The sequence below is a fragment of the Ruditapes philippinarum genome, unplaced genomic scaffold, assembly GCF_026571515.1.
Source record: "Ruditapes philippinarum isolate M1 unplaced genomic scaffold, ASM2657151v2 ctg14851_1_1_1_1, whole genome shotgun sequence".
Classification (NCBI taxonomy): domain Eukaryota; kingdom Metazoa; phylum Mollusca; class Bivalvia; order Venerida; family Veneridae; genus Ruditapes; species Ruditapes philippinarum.
In genome coordinates this window covers 33530-49235 of record NW_026861581.1, presented here as the reverse complement: position 1 = coordinate 49235, position 15706 = coordinate 33530, and the positions used below count along the sequence as shown (strand labels likewise).

Sequence of the window (15706 nt, the reverse complement as noted above, 5' to 3'; positions counted from 1 at the left end):
TTTAAGAAAGAGTAAAGAGATACATAAAAAAACATATAAGAACAAATATAAATAAATACATAAGAGATAAAAAAGGAAACAATATAATTCATAGTCAAAAATGAAAAAAACATTAAAAAATAAAGAGAAATATAACCTCCAATACAATAGATACATACAAATAGTAAGGAAAAGAACATAAAAAGAATAGATAAGAAAATAAAATGAAATAAACAAAAAAAAAAAAAGTAACAAAAGACAATAATAGATACAATAAGAAGACTATATGAAAATAATTAGAAAAAAGAGATAAAGAATAAACAATAACAAACTTATTAAATAATAAGACAAAATATTCATAAAAGTAAAAAGAGGACATAATTCTAGATCAAAAATGAACAAATTAAATAGAAGTTAATCTCAATAACACAATAGATAACTAAACCTAGTATAAAGAGAGGAATGAATGGTGAATAAGTGTGCAAAAAGAAAAACACAAAAGCACATAAGAACCAATGAAGAACAATAATCAGAAAAATAATTTGAAAGATAATATGAACACATTAAGCATAATTACATAAAGTCAAAAGGGAACATAAGTACTAGTCAATGACTAAAAGAGAATAATTCATAACTCTCCTGTCTACATGATTGGGAGGGCATGATGAGTGAATAAGTGTGCAAAGTAACAAAGCCATATGTCAATGGACTTTGAAAATATTGAGGTGGTAACTCAAACTTATTAATAATTAAGCATAAATTCTAAGTAAAAAAGGGACATAATTCTGTCAAAATGCTTAATAGAGTTACCTCCTCCTGTCTACATGTTGGGGGCATGATGGTGAATAAGTGTGCAAAGTAACAAAGCCATATGTCAATGGACTTTGAAAATATTTGAGGTGGTACGCAAACTTAAGCATAAATTCTAAGTCAAAAAAGGGACATAATTCTGTCAAAATGCTTAATAGAGTTACCTCCTCCTGTCTACATGTTGGGGGCATGATGGTGAATAAGTGTGCAAAGTAACAAAGCCATATGTCAATGGACTTTGAAAATATTTGAGGTGGTAACTCAAACTTATTAATAATTAAGCATAAATTCTAAGTAAAAAAGGGACATAATTCTGTCAAAATGCTTAATAGAGTTACCTCCTCCTGTCTACATGTTGGGGGCATGATGGTGAATAAGTATACAAAGTAACAAAGCCATATGTCAATGGACTTTGAAAATATTTGAGGTGGTACGCAAACTTAAGCATAAATTCTAAGTCAAAAAAGGGACATAATTCTGTTAAAATGCTTAATAGAGTTACCTCCACCTGTCTACAGATTGGGGGGGGGGTAGCTTTTTAACAATTGTTCATACATATTCATGTGTCTTTATTAACTAAGTTTTATTCTAACTATAAAATAAAAAAAAATTATGGTAAAATGTTAAAAGTAGAATTTTTTATTATAATATAAAGTGTTTTTATTTAATTTAAATAAAATCTTATTATATAATTCAATAAGAATAATCTATTTCAATACTTAGGTGTGTAAAATGAAATAATATAAAACAATAAAAAATTCAACATAAAAATAAAATCTCTTACCTGTAAAATATTTCCAAATCCTTAATTATTCCAAGTTATCCATTAAGTTCCCGTTAAAAAACGTCCTTGAATTATTTCTCCTCTTAAAATTGTTTTTATTTATTTATTTATAAACAACTGTCACTTAATAAAACTTTAAACTTAAATAAATGTTTGTAAATTAAATGACCAAACTATACAGTACATGTATAACGTAGAAGAAACGGCCATTTTGTTTTTTAAGTGTCCATTTTTAAATTGTTTTCATTTAAAATTATTGAAGTAAATTCATCAGTTTATTTTACAATGTTTTACCTTTGTTTATTCTTTACTTGTTTTTATTGTTTTGAACTCAAACAAGCCGTTGTCGTCGTCTTGTATCACATGAAAAGTTTGTGAACTCTGAATATTTTCTCTAACACGGCCATATTCTGTTTCCGGTTTAATGCGGTACATCACTACTGTAACTGACTGCGGCAGATCTTCCAGCACGGGGATAAAGTTCTGTAAACTTTCTGCAGACATTTCTATGTTCCTCAACTCCACACGTTCAATATTCAACATGTCACGTGACAGTAACAATGAACTTCCATCATCTAGATTGATGTTGTACAACTTAACATTAACTAATGACGTTGTTGTTATATTTAATTGTAGCCTCCCAGGTAACCAGTGCAAGTCTAACTTTGATAGAGTTGAATGTTGAGACAAGTCCAAGTTCATCAATCTCTTACAATCATGGCGGCCATGTTCTTTACAGTCTAACCTCACCAATGTTAACTCTTTCATTGATTTTTGAGCGGAGATAAAATTGTAAAATGTTTCCAGTATTTTGTGAGGTAACGTGAAGGCGCCAATATATAAATATTGTAAGTTTTGTAATGGCGCTAAATTTTCATTCAGATTTTCTTCATCATTTATCCATGTACCAGACGACAAAGTAACGTACTGTAAACTGGGAAACAATATCCGGGGTATCTCAGCCTCCTTCCTGCCACCATTATAGTAAAGTTTCTGTATATGACTGAGATCTGTGAGAGAGAATAAATCTATAATTTCACGTAAACTGCTGGAAGTATTGTACATGTATATATAAAGTGATTTTATGTTGGTTTTATTTTGTTTTAATAAACGTTGTAACAGCTTACTGTACACGGTGTACTGCTTAATGAAGAAATCTTGTAAACATAATTGAATATTTTCACTTTCAGGCATTTCTTGTAAACACGACAAGAACATTTCCTGAATGTTATACAATGGTGGAGTATCGTACACGAAGTCCTCGTCACCTGTCCTAGTTCTATAGCGGCGTGTTTTCTTGTCTTCATTTATCACAGACATCAAATCATTTGATATTTCACACATCCAGTCAGCATTCATTCCACTTATAAATTCACAAATTTTTGACATGTCCAGAATATCTTGAACATTTCTACATTTTTCTACAACAGTTTTCTGAGCGTCACTTTCAGAACTTATAAATATGGCGGCAAAGAATTCTTGCACTGTTTTGTGAGAAAACGATACTTTAATAATTTCTTTAATTAAAGTTTTACTTCTACTTTCTGACAGTATTCCTGAGAGAAGACTTAATTTCATGTCGTCTGCTTTGAGATATTTATCAGCAACCATTCTATCAAATACCAGTGTATTTTCTCTGTTTTTGTTAAATAATGTTTGGTAAGCTAGTTCTGCTAATGATGTTATAAGACTGTAAAACTTTTTACAAAATTCATGACTTTTGAAGTAACCTGGAATTTCACTGGCAGACGATTCACGAGATGGTTGAACTTCCGGGTGTTTCTTTGACGTTCTTGATAATAGAAATTCAATGATATTGGTGTAAATTTCATATTTTGAATTTCCTATAGGAATGTTGTTGCACCATAGGCAAACTATATACATGAGGAGGAGTGGAATCCCTTGCATGTGCTCTAGGCGACGGTCACGTATCACTTTATTAAAGTCCTGTCTTTTACTCTTCAGTTCTTTATTGTCATGGATACCTGTCATTTTTCTTATAGCATTTTCTTCTAGTTGCTGCGTAGAATCTGCACTTAATTGAACCAATTCTACTTTTTTGTTTATTTGACTTGTTTCGAGATTTGCGACTCCGAGCTTCCACGGTCTGGTTGTCGTTAGAATAACACAATTATCACGTACGCACCGATGTGGGATTTTTTCTGATACTTCGCCACAACTATTTACAGGGTTAGTCCATTCGTCAAGACCGTCCAATATAATCAAGCATTTTTCTCTACTTAAAACTTCATTTAGTTTTTCTCTACATGAATTTTCATCTAGTGATTTCAATGCAGGAAGATGCAAAGAAAATTGCTGTCTAATCATATCGTCAATGTGAGAAACAGAGGTATCTCTTAAGAAAACCACAAATAAGAACTCAAACTTAGATAGAGCTTTTAACCCATTATCATTAAAACACTCATTAGCATCGTATTGTTCGTCAGGACAATGAGCTTGACACCACATGATTGCAAGATATTTTGAAAAAGCAGTTTTTCCAAAGCCGGCATCAGCTGATAGATAAATTTCTTGCTGATCTGCACTGCCGGTTGAAAACAGGTCTTTCAAAGACTTTATCGGTGTTCTCTCCTCTTCATGACAAGTTAGGGACTTCTGTTTTACGGCGACTATATCGGGCATCACGTAGAACCCAGCTAAAGGTGTCTTTATTTCTTCAAGAAGCGGTGAGAGAGGTATTGAACTACACCTTTTTCTGTAGAATTTAATCAGGTCGCCTTGAAGTTCTGAAAAGAGAGTAGAAAAAAGTGTTAATCAGTGACAATCTTTCTATATAATATATAAAGTGCTGAGGTGTTAATAACTTCAATTTTGCATGGTTAGGAACAAATAATGCATAATGACAAATAAGAAGTAGATATGTAATATTATATTCAGATGCTATGTTTAACATTAACAATGCATAATTAAAGCTAAACTTTGTTTTAATAATTGCATAAATTATATACAAAACGAAGTATTTCCATCGTTATGATTAATACATTGTATGCTTGAAAAATTAGCATTTTTCTTCTACATTCTGAACACAAAGAATTTGTGGGGGAGGTGGACCAGCTAAAGAAGAAAATATTTCTTTCATAGTTCATTGCATGAACAAACACCAAGAACGATATATGTTTAACATGTTTGAGCCGTTTTTAAATGATATTTTTACATTTTTACATTAAAAATATAAAAACAAATCTTGATCAAATGATATTTTTACATTAAAAATATGAAAACAAATAGTTATCACGGAGGGAAAATAAGAAGGGGGGAATTTTTACTCAAACAGGAACGAATTCCTCCTGATTTGTCCATCATTTTGATTTTGCCTAATCGGTATTCCTCGGCTATTATTCATAATCAGACTTAATACGGACTATTGTTTGATTTTTGCATACTGATTATACGGTAAAAGCACACAATATATAGATATACTGTAGATTTTCGGCAAAGTACCTTATAGCATGTGATTACATTTATTTGTTTCTGTAATATACATGTAGTTAACGCAATGGGGAGTACCACTAGCTGGTTTGTTCTACATTTTTGTAAACACTTGATCATTTCTATTAAAAATACTTAAAAAATAAATAAAGAAAAAAACTATGACAACAGTTATCCACTGACCAGTGACAGTCGTATACCAGGCAATCACTTTAACAGGATGTGATAACGACTTATATACTATGACTTTTTAAAAAAAAAATTATAATTGAGCCGCGTCACGACAAAACCAACATAATGGGTTTGCGACCAGCATGGATCCAGACCAGCCTGCGCATCCGCGCAGTCTGATCAGGATCCATGCTGTTCTCTATCAGTTTCTCTACTTGTTATAGGGTTTGTAAGCGAACAGCATGGATCCTGATCAGACTGCGCGGATGCGCAGGCTGGTCTGGATCCATGCTGGTCGAAAACCCACTATGTTGGTTTTGTCGTGACACGGCTCATATATTCCATATTAAGTATAGGTTAGAGTGTATAGTGGGTGTTCTTCGTAAATAAGAAAGCTAAAAACTAGCAGAGCTTGCGAAACGAATGTAGCTTTCTTATTTACGAAGAACATTCAATATGCACTCTAATTACCGGCTTAGTGCTCCGCCCACTTGCGTTTTATAATATAAAACGTCCAGTTTATATAAAATCTGTTCTATTAAGATTTGTAACCTGAAAATTTGAAAAATGAAATTAAAAACGCCAGTCTGCTATGCAAGAAATAACCGAAGTTGGATCGAATATTCAAATTAATCTTATAATGTATTCATCATGTTCATATTTAACAGGTCAATAAAATTAGACTATAAAAGTATTTCTACCACGTGATTTTATATGTAAAACACAGAGTACGTGTTGTCTTTGATAAAGAACACGATGTAAATGTCTGACATTAAAAAAAAGTCTGTTTCAGTACAATTTTGATTGAAAATGTCTGACAACCATGTTAAAATCAAATTATATAAACATACTGGACTATGTCAAAAGGTAGGCATTTTGTACTTTCGATTTCTTAAACCATAATCTTAATAATGCATTGTTTACTTTTATATCTATGAATTTACTTAATTTCGGTAGACTTATACTTGATTTAGTGCTCGCCATTTTTTTAAGCCAATCACCGACGAGGATTTTTCAATTTTCAGGTTACAAATCTTAATAGAACAGATTTTATATAAACTGGACGTTTTATATTATAAAACGAATGTGGGTGGAGCACTTAAAGCCGGTTAGAGTGCATATTGGATGTTCTTCATAAATAAGAAAGCTACAGTCGCTTCGCAATCTCCGCTCCTTTTTAGCTTTCTTATTTATGAAGAACACCCAATATGCACTCTAACCTATACATATTGGGAGAGAAAAAAACTTAGTCATCAACTCCAATCATTAAATTGCTATTTACAGAGTTAGATACTTGCTAGGTTAGACCAAAATACCAAATACATACTATTCAAGAATAATAGATGATGTGTTTTGAAGTAGGCAAATATTCAATTACCCATTTAGATCACAGGGGGAAGACGCTGTGATCTGACATAAGCCCGGCCCCCTCCCCCCGAAGACCCTGCTACAACCCATAAAAATATCAATAGCAGCTTGGGGGGGGGGGGGGGTTGGTGGCCGTCACAGCGTTTCCCCCCTGTGAGCTTTAAATATAAATGAGTGGTAAATATCTTATCGAAACCGTTAATATACAATTATACATGTATAACATCATAAGTCACCAATAATTTGAAATAAAATAAAACAATTATACTCTTTGCTGGTATTCTCGCGTTAAATCTATTCTCGCGTTATTTTTATTTTTCACGAGGTTGAATCACAGCGCCACCTATAGTAAATATTTGTGACCTACTTTTATTCAGCAGTGTTTTGAGTAACATTTTACAGTAATGAACCGACTAAAGGTAAGTAAATCACAAATTTTACCTTGTAAATGCAAAACTTTAACTAAATCATTCACAAAAATGTCTATTCTTTGGTAACTTTCCTCCATTTTAAGATTGACATCTTCCGTCTGCTGACAGGACTCCATTTGTTGTTGTTGTTGTTGCCTAAAACTTCAAAACCTATACCATACCATAGTTTTTTTGGTTTTTTTTTTCAGGGGTCCCAAAGCAGGCTTAAGCAGCCATATGACAAGGAAAGCCTTAAGAGAGCCTATGCAGCTTGTGTTTCAAATGGCATGTCTGTTTATCGGGCATCTAGAGTGTACCATGTCCCGGAGTCTACTTTGAGAGACAGGACTAGACATAATGTCACCCTTGAGGCACGTCCTGGACCAGAGACTCTATTGTCTTCTCTGGAGGAGGACAAGTTAGCACATCATATAAAGTATATGGCCAGTATCGGATATGGCTACACCATGACCAACATAAGATTTATGGCTGCTGACTATGCCAGGTCAATGGGGAAGAAAGTTGTTGCGAAGGATGGTTTAAGTACTGTGTGGTACTATAGTTTCATGAAAAGAAACTCAGACTTGAAAGCTGTCAAGCCTCAAAAGCTTGATTTGGCCAGAGCTAAAGGTGCCTCTGAAGAAAAAATAAACAACTATTTCAAAAAACTGAAGAATATTCTAGATGACAATGACTTAATCAATTCACCTGAAAGAATCTATAATATAGATGAAACAGGAGTAAGCACCCAGCACTCACCACCTAAAATAGTTTGTGGGAAAAATGATAAACCTCAGGCAATTACCTCCCCAAGATCTTCCAATGTAACAATAATAGGAGGAGCAAATGCCCTTGGAAATCATGTGCCTCCTTTTTATATATTCCCTGGGAAAAGGTTTAATTCTCAGTTCATGGAAGGTGCTCAACCTGGTGCAGATGGTACAATGTCGGATAGTGGTTGGGTGAATGGTGAAATTTTTGAAGATTATGTCACGAGACATCTTGCGAAGCACTGTAACCTTGATTCTGTCTCTTCAGATAGACCAGCCACATTGATCCTGTATGATGGGCACAAAAGTCATTTATCGTTGACTTTGAATGAGTGGGCTAGACAGAGGAATGTTGTCCTCTTTGTACTTCCCCCACATACCAGTCATCTCACGCAACCACTGGATGTTGGTGTTTATGGCCCATTCAAAGCCTTCTACTACACTGAGTGTCAACAGTATTTGCAGCATAACCCGGGTGTATACATCACCAAATATGAAATTGCTTCACTAACTTCTAAGCCGTACTTGAAAGCTTTCTCTCCATCAAACATCACATCAGCTTTCAAAAAATCAGGAATATATCCATTTGATGAGTCTCAAATTTCCAAGAGTGACACTGCACCTTCATCAATTTATTCCAGTGAAAATCATGATCAGTGCCAGGGACTGGATACACAAGTTGAATCGACCGAAAAGGCACCACAGCAACCAGAAGAGCCCTCTGACTCGCAAGAAACCATTTTGTATGATGAATCTGTCACTTTCTTTGCAAAGAGACAAATTAACACTGTCAAACAAAGACCTAAGAAAAAATTCATTCCACCATACATAATGGGAAATCTGTTAAATGAAAAAAATACACATATTCTGCAAAATCAAAGGAAGTCTAAGGGTTGCCAAATCTGAGAAAAACTGTTCAAAATAGACAAAAAAATCCCATACAAACACCATCTAAGAAGCAGAGGAAGAGTAAGGAGCTTGAAACAACCAGTTCCTAGACTCTCACATCTGGAACATCTAAGACAGGGGTACCTATTTCTTTGGACTCTCCAGCACCTATGTCAGACAGTGATACTGGATATTGAGATAGAGGAGAGAGACAAATGTTGTGTCTGCAAGCTCTACACACCCACTCAACTCAAGCATTGTGTTAGTATTGTCTTCACAAAGTGGGCTCAGTGTAATTTTTGCTCTCATTGGGTACATCTTAGATTTTGTACACCAATTACAGTAGTAAGAAGGGCTACTGTGTTCAGATGCCCACATTGTGTAACTGAAGAATAACTATTGTGACAGGAAATATTACAAATCAACTTACCTTGTGCTCAGACAAATTTGATCATAGACATGTTTTTGCATTAATTATAAAGTCACAACTTGTTTGAACTTTTAGTACAGTTATTGTTCAGTTAAATTGCATTAGGTAGTTTATACATCTTTGACTTGCTGAAAGCCTTACTGTATGGTATAGATTTTTTACCGCGAGAGAATATAAATAACTTCTATTCAAAGGTCAAGGTCAGGGTACCTGTTTATAAATGGCGGAAAATAAAATTGAAAATGTTTTATATCGATTTTTTTCATGTAAATAAATCAATTATTGGTTAACTTGGATGAAGAAAAGGAAAGAACAACAAGGTAAATATTTTGTTTGTCATTATATGACTTTATTTCCTTAGTACCGCGAGAATACCTGCAAACAGGGTAATTGTCGTCTGCTATCACTTCCGTCACAAAATAACATATTGAATAGACATTTTTTAAAACATTCAAAACACAGAATAAATAAATTTCCAGTAAATCAAAATCTTACCATTTCTATCACTACTACTAAAAAATTCGCATCAAACGCAAAAACAAACAAAAAAGAAAAATGTTTAAAAAATGTTCTATCACTGGTGAATATGCGCGGACAACTGAAACAAACATTATATATCTATAAATAGAAATTTATTGTTTTTTGACAAGCATAGCCAACAAGGGGAGGAGCCAGGATTTAAGGTAAGACAGTGCATATTATCACGGGAGCGGAACAGTTACACGAAGGATGGAGTTATAATGATAGCTTGTCACGGAGTTCATAGAAAACGTAACAGATTTCGTCGGAAAACTTTATTATATCCTGGAGAAACACACGTGAAAAATGTTAAACGGGGAGTTTAAGTGCAAAATTAAACTTTGATGATTTAGCTTGCCTTACAAATTTGTATTTTATTTCAGAAAAAAACTTTAAAGACCATTAAATTTGTTTAAAATCTTGTAGTTTTGTGTAAAAATTCTAAATTACTTGCTCTCTCGAACATATTGACCTTTTCATTTGTGATCTTCCTCTTTGCCATACCTTATTACCTAATTATAATGGAAAGTTGCGAATGTAATGCCCAGGCCCGATTTTCCAAATGTCACGGAGTTCTTGCGATAACTCTGAAAATGTCCTAGAGTTCTTATGATAACTTCTGTGACTGTCAGTGTGTTTCAAGATTGTGCTCTGTTACGACACGTTTTAGCGTATTTTATTATTTAATAAGTGTACGTAAGGTACGTAGTACGCTTATCATTTACACACACATTTGGTTATATAATGTTAGTTTTGTTCAAGAGATAGTTTTTGTTATCTCCGTTTCTTGTTTTTTTTTCAATTAATAGAATTTTTCGCTAACGCAAGTTTTGTAGACTGTAAAAAGGCTAAACATAGACAATTAGCTTACAGGATAAAATATGCTTTGAATTTAATACTTAAGCATGATGTCTTCATGTATATATACATATCGGTACATTATTCCTGGCAGTTTAAGAGAACATTAAGTACCAATATATGTTATTGGTATGCCGAAACAAATTACATGTAAATGGTTTGCAGCAAAATATGAAGTAGTATGCACTAACTTTATCTACATTTAATAAGGTTGGGGTCATCTTCAGGTATTCAAATGATATTTTGATTTCTAAAAGGTTTAATTTTTGCCATATAGACATAGAAAAAATATGAGAACGATATAACAATACAAAGATAATATTAGATGGATGTGAGTCACCTTAAGGTTCATACCGTTGATCGACCAATGTCCTTTCTATATTAAATCCAAACGTACAGAAATCTATCTACCTACCTATGTACCTACCTGCCTGATTACCTGTCTACCTGCCAGCCTGCTTACCTGACTGCATACCTACATTCCTACCTGACTATCAACCTGACTGACTACCCACCTATCTACCTGCCTACCTACCTGACTTGCTTCCTGCCTGACTACGTACCTGCCTACCTACCTACCTACCTACCTGCCTGACTACCTATCTGACTACATGCCTTACTATATGCCTGTCTGCCAGCTCACCTACCTGACTGCCTACATGCCTGACTACCTACTTACTACAGACATGCGTACCTACCTACCTACCTACCTACCTGCCTGCCTGCCTACCTACCTACCTACCTACCTACCTGACTGCCAACCTGCCTAACTAACTGCCTGCCTGCCTGCCTACCTGACTGCCTACCTACCTACCTAACTACCTATTTACCTACCTGACTTCCTACCTGCTTGGTCACCTTTAATAGCCCCAGTACCGGTGACAGATATCATGCTCCTTCAGCTTAATCTGTATATACTTTAACAAACCAAAAAGGAAGTGACGTTATGTGAGCGTCATCCGTTATGTCGTTGTATGTCGTCGTTAGTGTTTACTCCGTTAGGTCGATATGCTTTAAACACATTTTTCACAGATTTCGATTGTTTTTCTGTATTGCCCGGTCCCGTACAGTTTTTGTGCACTGCAGTTATTGTCGTGAGAATAACTGATAAAAAAACATGAATTATACATGTATATCACTTGAAGGTAAAATCTTTCTCAAATAAAAAGCCGTGTAACCAGCGTGTCGTGAAAACGACTCATTACCTTAGTAACGTAAAACCGGCGCACGACAAAAATTGGGTTAGTTCAGTACTTTAATGTATCACAGTATCCTATAAGCGTCAAAATTCAGGGAAAAGTACGTGTACGTATTCCTGACGTCATTAGAAATTATTACGTCATTTGCCCTATTGTAACGTTTTCGTGTGGTCGTCAAAGAGTTCATAAATTGGTATACGGGTCTCATATTTTTTTGTATTTTTATAAATCAATAAATATATTAAATGGCGCCGTAACTTTATATAAAGAAGTGTTCCTATTTTAGTTTGGTACACAAGTGGTTCTCTGTCCTATGATTATATTTATATTTTTCCACACATTAAAGGACAGCTGAAGGAACGACAGTTAAAAACACTTCATGATCTTCAAAATGTAGGTTTCTGAATAATTTGAACAATTCCAAGTGACGTTTACAGGATTACATTTAGGAAGTGGGTTGACTACGGTGGCACAAAGGTGACATCAGTGCGTTTTTATTTATCTCGTGGCCACGATATACGAGTTACTAAGTCGTGGCCACGAGATACTATGTCGTGGTCACGAGTTACTATGTCGTGGCCACGAGATACTCTGTCGTGGCCACGAGATAGCTAAGTCGTGGCCACGAGTTACTAAGTCGTGGCCATGAGATAGCTAAGTCGTGGCCACGAGATAATATGTCGTGTCCACGAGTTACTAAGTCGTGGGAACGAGATAGCTAAGTCGTGGCCACGAGATAAATAACCAATCAGATTACACCATTTATATGAATTTCTCTAATTAACTAGACGTGTGCTAAAGTACAATGATGTCCCTACTTCACCAGCCTGTAAAAGTGCCATTTTATACAACTTATTGACTGGTCAATAATTTTACATTTAGCGTCACTTTTTTACCCAATGACCTTGAAATTATTAGATGTCATCTACTGATCAGGTGCAATGATCTTCCTGGGTTATATTAAACATGTCTTATCCCTTCTAAATTATTCATCAGACAAGGATTTACCATACAGGCTATCTACTGTTCATGGGCAATGTCCCTTCCAAATAAAATACACCAGGGCTTAATCTTCTCATGAATGTTGTCGTATAAACAACGTTAACAGGCCGTAGTAAGTACAAACTGACCAATTCGATCACAAAATTGTCCCAACAAAGAGCTATTGTCAAAATTAATGTCTGATGGACCTCGGAAGGTTACTTTCTAATATGATACTAAAGACAAATTCTTCAAAGTGAATATATTCAGTATTTTCAAAGGTTAATGTTGCATGTAAATGTAAGTTATAAAGTTTGAAAAATGAATAACATATATATAGTGTATTATGATTGGTTAATTATCTCGTGGCCACGACTTAGCTATCTCGTGGCCACGACTTAGCTATCTCGTGGCCACGACTTAGCTATCTCTTTGCCACGACTGAGTAACTCGTGTCCACGACATAGTATCTCGTGGCCACGACTTAGCTATCTCGTGGCCATGATTTAGTAACTCGTGGCCACGACATATAGTAACTTGTGGCCACGAGATTTTTTATCTCGTGGCCACGACTTAGCTATCTCGTGGCCACGACTTAGTAACTCGTGGCCACGACATAGTAACTCGTGGCCACGAGATATTATCTCGTGGCAACGACTAAGCCATCTTGTGGCCACGACTTAGTAACTCGTGGCCACGAATAGTATCTCGTGGCCACGACTTAGCTATCTCGTGGCCACGACTTAGTAACTCGTGACCACGACTTAGCTATCTAGTGGCCACGACTTAGTAACTCGTGGCCATGACATAGTATCTCGTGGCCACGAGATAAATAAAAACACACACATGTCATCTTTGTGCCACCGTAGTTGACCGCCACAGGCGATGCATTGAATGTAATGGGGAATACTTTAAAGCAGCACACCTCCAGATTCATGTTAATTTTCATGAAAATTTTGGAAATGTATTTAAAAGTAAGATATTGTGAAGTGAACAAATAAAGTTATTTTCATATTGCAATATGCACTTACAATCCACGAAAATCATCAAAAAGTGGTCAAGATATGCAAAAACAGCCCTTACTGCGTTAGTAACGCAATAGAAATATGGTGATTTATACTGCAAAAATCAGTCTTATCCGCAAATAATATGCAAAATATAGCTTGGATCTTGAATGTTTTTATCTTTCTTAAAACTTTAGTGCATTTTCTATATATTGTGTTAAATAACAATACTTAAAGCGCGAAACGAGGTGAATAGAACGGCGGGGTGCGCTAATTAGCTAATTAGTTATATAAATGAAACGTCAACCCGTGCTGCACACCACTGCTAATTAGCGTGTTTTCGCTCCGCGCCCTGGCCATTATAACTTGTTAATTTTCGACTTTTCGCTTGTCAGGGTCGGGGCGAAAACACGAATGGCTCAAATCAGACACCATAAATTAGACAGTAGCACTAAAAGGTAACCCCTTATAACCGTTAAACAAAATCATGAAATGTCACATGTGCACGTAGATGAATATGATCATGATGATGTTGTCGCTGCTGCTCCTGCTGATTATGATGATCATGGATAATAGTGATGATGTCGAAGATAATGGTGATGATGACGATGATGATGTTGATGTAGACCATGATATTGATGATGACTAGGTAAAGGAAACATGTCAGGGCCTGCACTGACCAGAATTTTTCTGTAGCCAAATTTACCTAATTCATCTTTAATTTTGTACCCTAATAAGGCTATACATCAAAAGTGGTTACAAATTAGCAAAATTCTGTTAGCAACTTGAAAACAGTGTTGTTAATGAGCAACATTTTAGCTTTAGACAAAGTGAGCCCTGTATTGTTATGAAAATGATGTTCAGTTTCATAACAGTTTTCGTACATTAACATATAAGCATTTATCAGGAGTGAATACACCGGAAGCTACTAGCACGATGACGTGTAGCTTATCATAATGATGATAGCATTACATCAAAATAGTGATTTTTTGGGAGTACTTTAATTTTTTACAGGAGAGTAAAAAAAACTGACATTTAGCGTTAACATTGCGACATTTAACGGTCCTGAATTTTTGTGTGTGGCATTCAGCGCTGAAAGTTCAATATTTACCATCAAGGCGATTGTGGCATTTATAGCCATCCTTTGAAATTTAGAGGCGATGCGATATTTTACGTTGCTAGAGCACATTACAAAAGTTTGAAACAGACATCTGAGTGATCATACTATTTTGTAAGTACTTTAACGTTTCCTGGACAGTGAAGTGTATAATAAAACTAATTGCGATATTTAGCGTTGATTTTGCGACATTAAGGTAAGATTTCCCTAATGCATAACCTCCGCCTTGAAAAGTATTCAAATTGGTTAGAATTACTTTCAATAGCATTGTAACTGTGTGACATGAGCTTAAACCACAGAAGGGGCAAATTTTTTCATTATTTTTATTCTTTTAACATTATTAATGTATCTCTCAAATCCCTTTTGGAAAGGAAAATTGTTTGATCTTTATTATATTATTATTGTAGGTATTTATTGGCTAAATAATGCCACATTTAATAGCAAATATGGTACCTGATATTTTCAAAGTATAATAAAATAAAAAATAAATAAAGTATTTTATATTTTGGAATATCAATCAAAATATATTTCTGAAAGTTAAGTCTAACTTTGAAAACAGCCACTCATTGTTGTCAATTTTAGGTATTTTTAGACTTCTTAAAGGGACTCCACTGAGGTTTTTTGACATGACGGGACTGGAAATAGTTATTTGAGATTATTACTATATTTGATGTAGATCTATACTAAAAACTTATGTGCAAAATTTCAGATCATTAGCTCATTCCGTTTTTCCAAAATAATAATTATAATAGTGAAAAATGACCAAAAATTGAAAAGCGTTTAAACGCTTTTCACTCGAATCGGACAGAGAATAGCACAAACATACGATTTTTAATGTATTTCCTGTACTGTATGTCTCAAGATTAGTTATATTTGATTTTATATTTCTGTTTTAATAGCTCGTGTTGATCTATGTGAACAATTAAAAAAATTTATTACATGCTTTTTCGGTGGTTTATAGAAATATA

The 15706-nt window shown here is 34.6% G+C and overlaps 1 protein-coding gene across 2 annotated transcripts in view; it reads right to left on the bottom strand.

The window, feature by feature from the left end:
• Positions 1-1534: 1534 nt before the first annotated feature.
• LOC132716246 (uncharacterized) overlaps positions 1535-15706 on the bottom strand; it is a 35894-nt gene continuing 21722 nt past the window's right edge. The window contains exons 1-2 of one of the 2 annotated variants that reach the window (XM_060699483.1): positions 9556-15585; positions 1537-4320 (exon numbers count right to left, since the gene is read on the bottom strand). In XM_060699483.1, the coding sequence (XP_060555466.1) occupies positions 1874-4216 (2343 nt within the window). In that variant the 5' untranslated portion in view covers positions 4217-4320; positions 9556-15585 and the 3' untranslated portion in view covers positions 1537-1873. Of the gene's footprint in view, positions 4321-9555; positions 15586-15706 lie in introns of those variants that run through there. The other variant, XM_060699481.1, reaches the window with a different exon arrangement.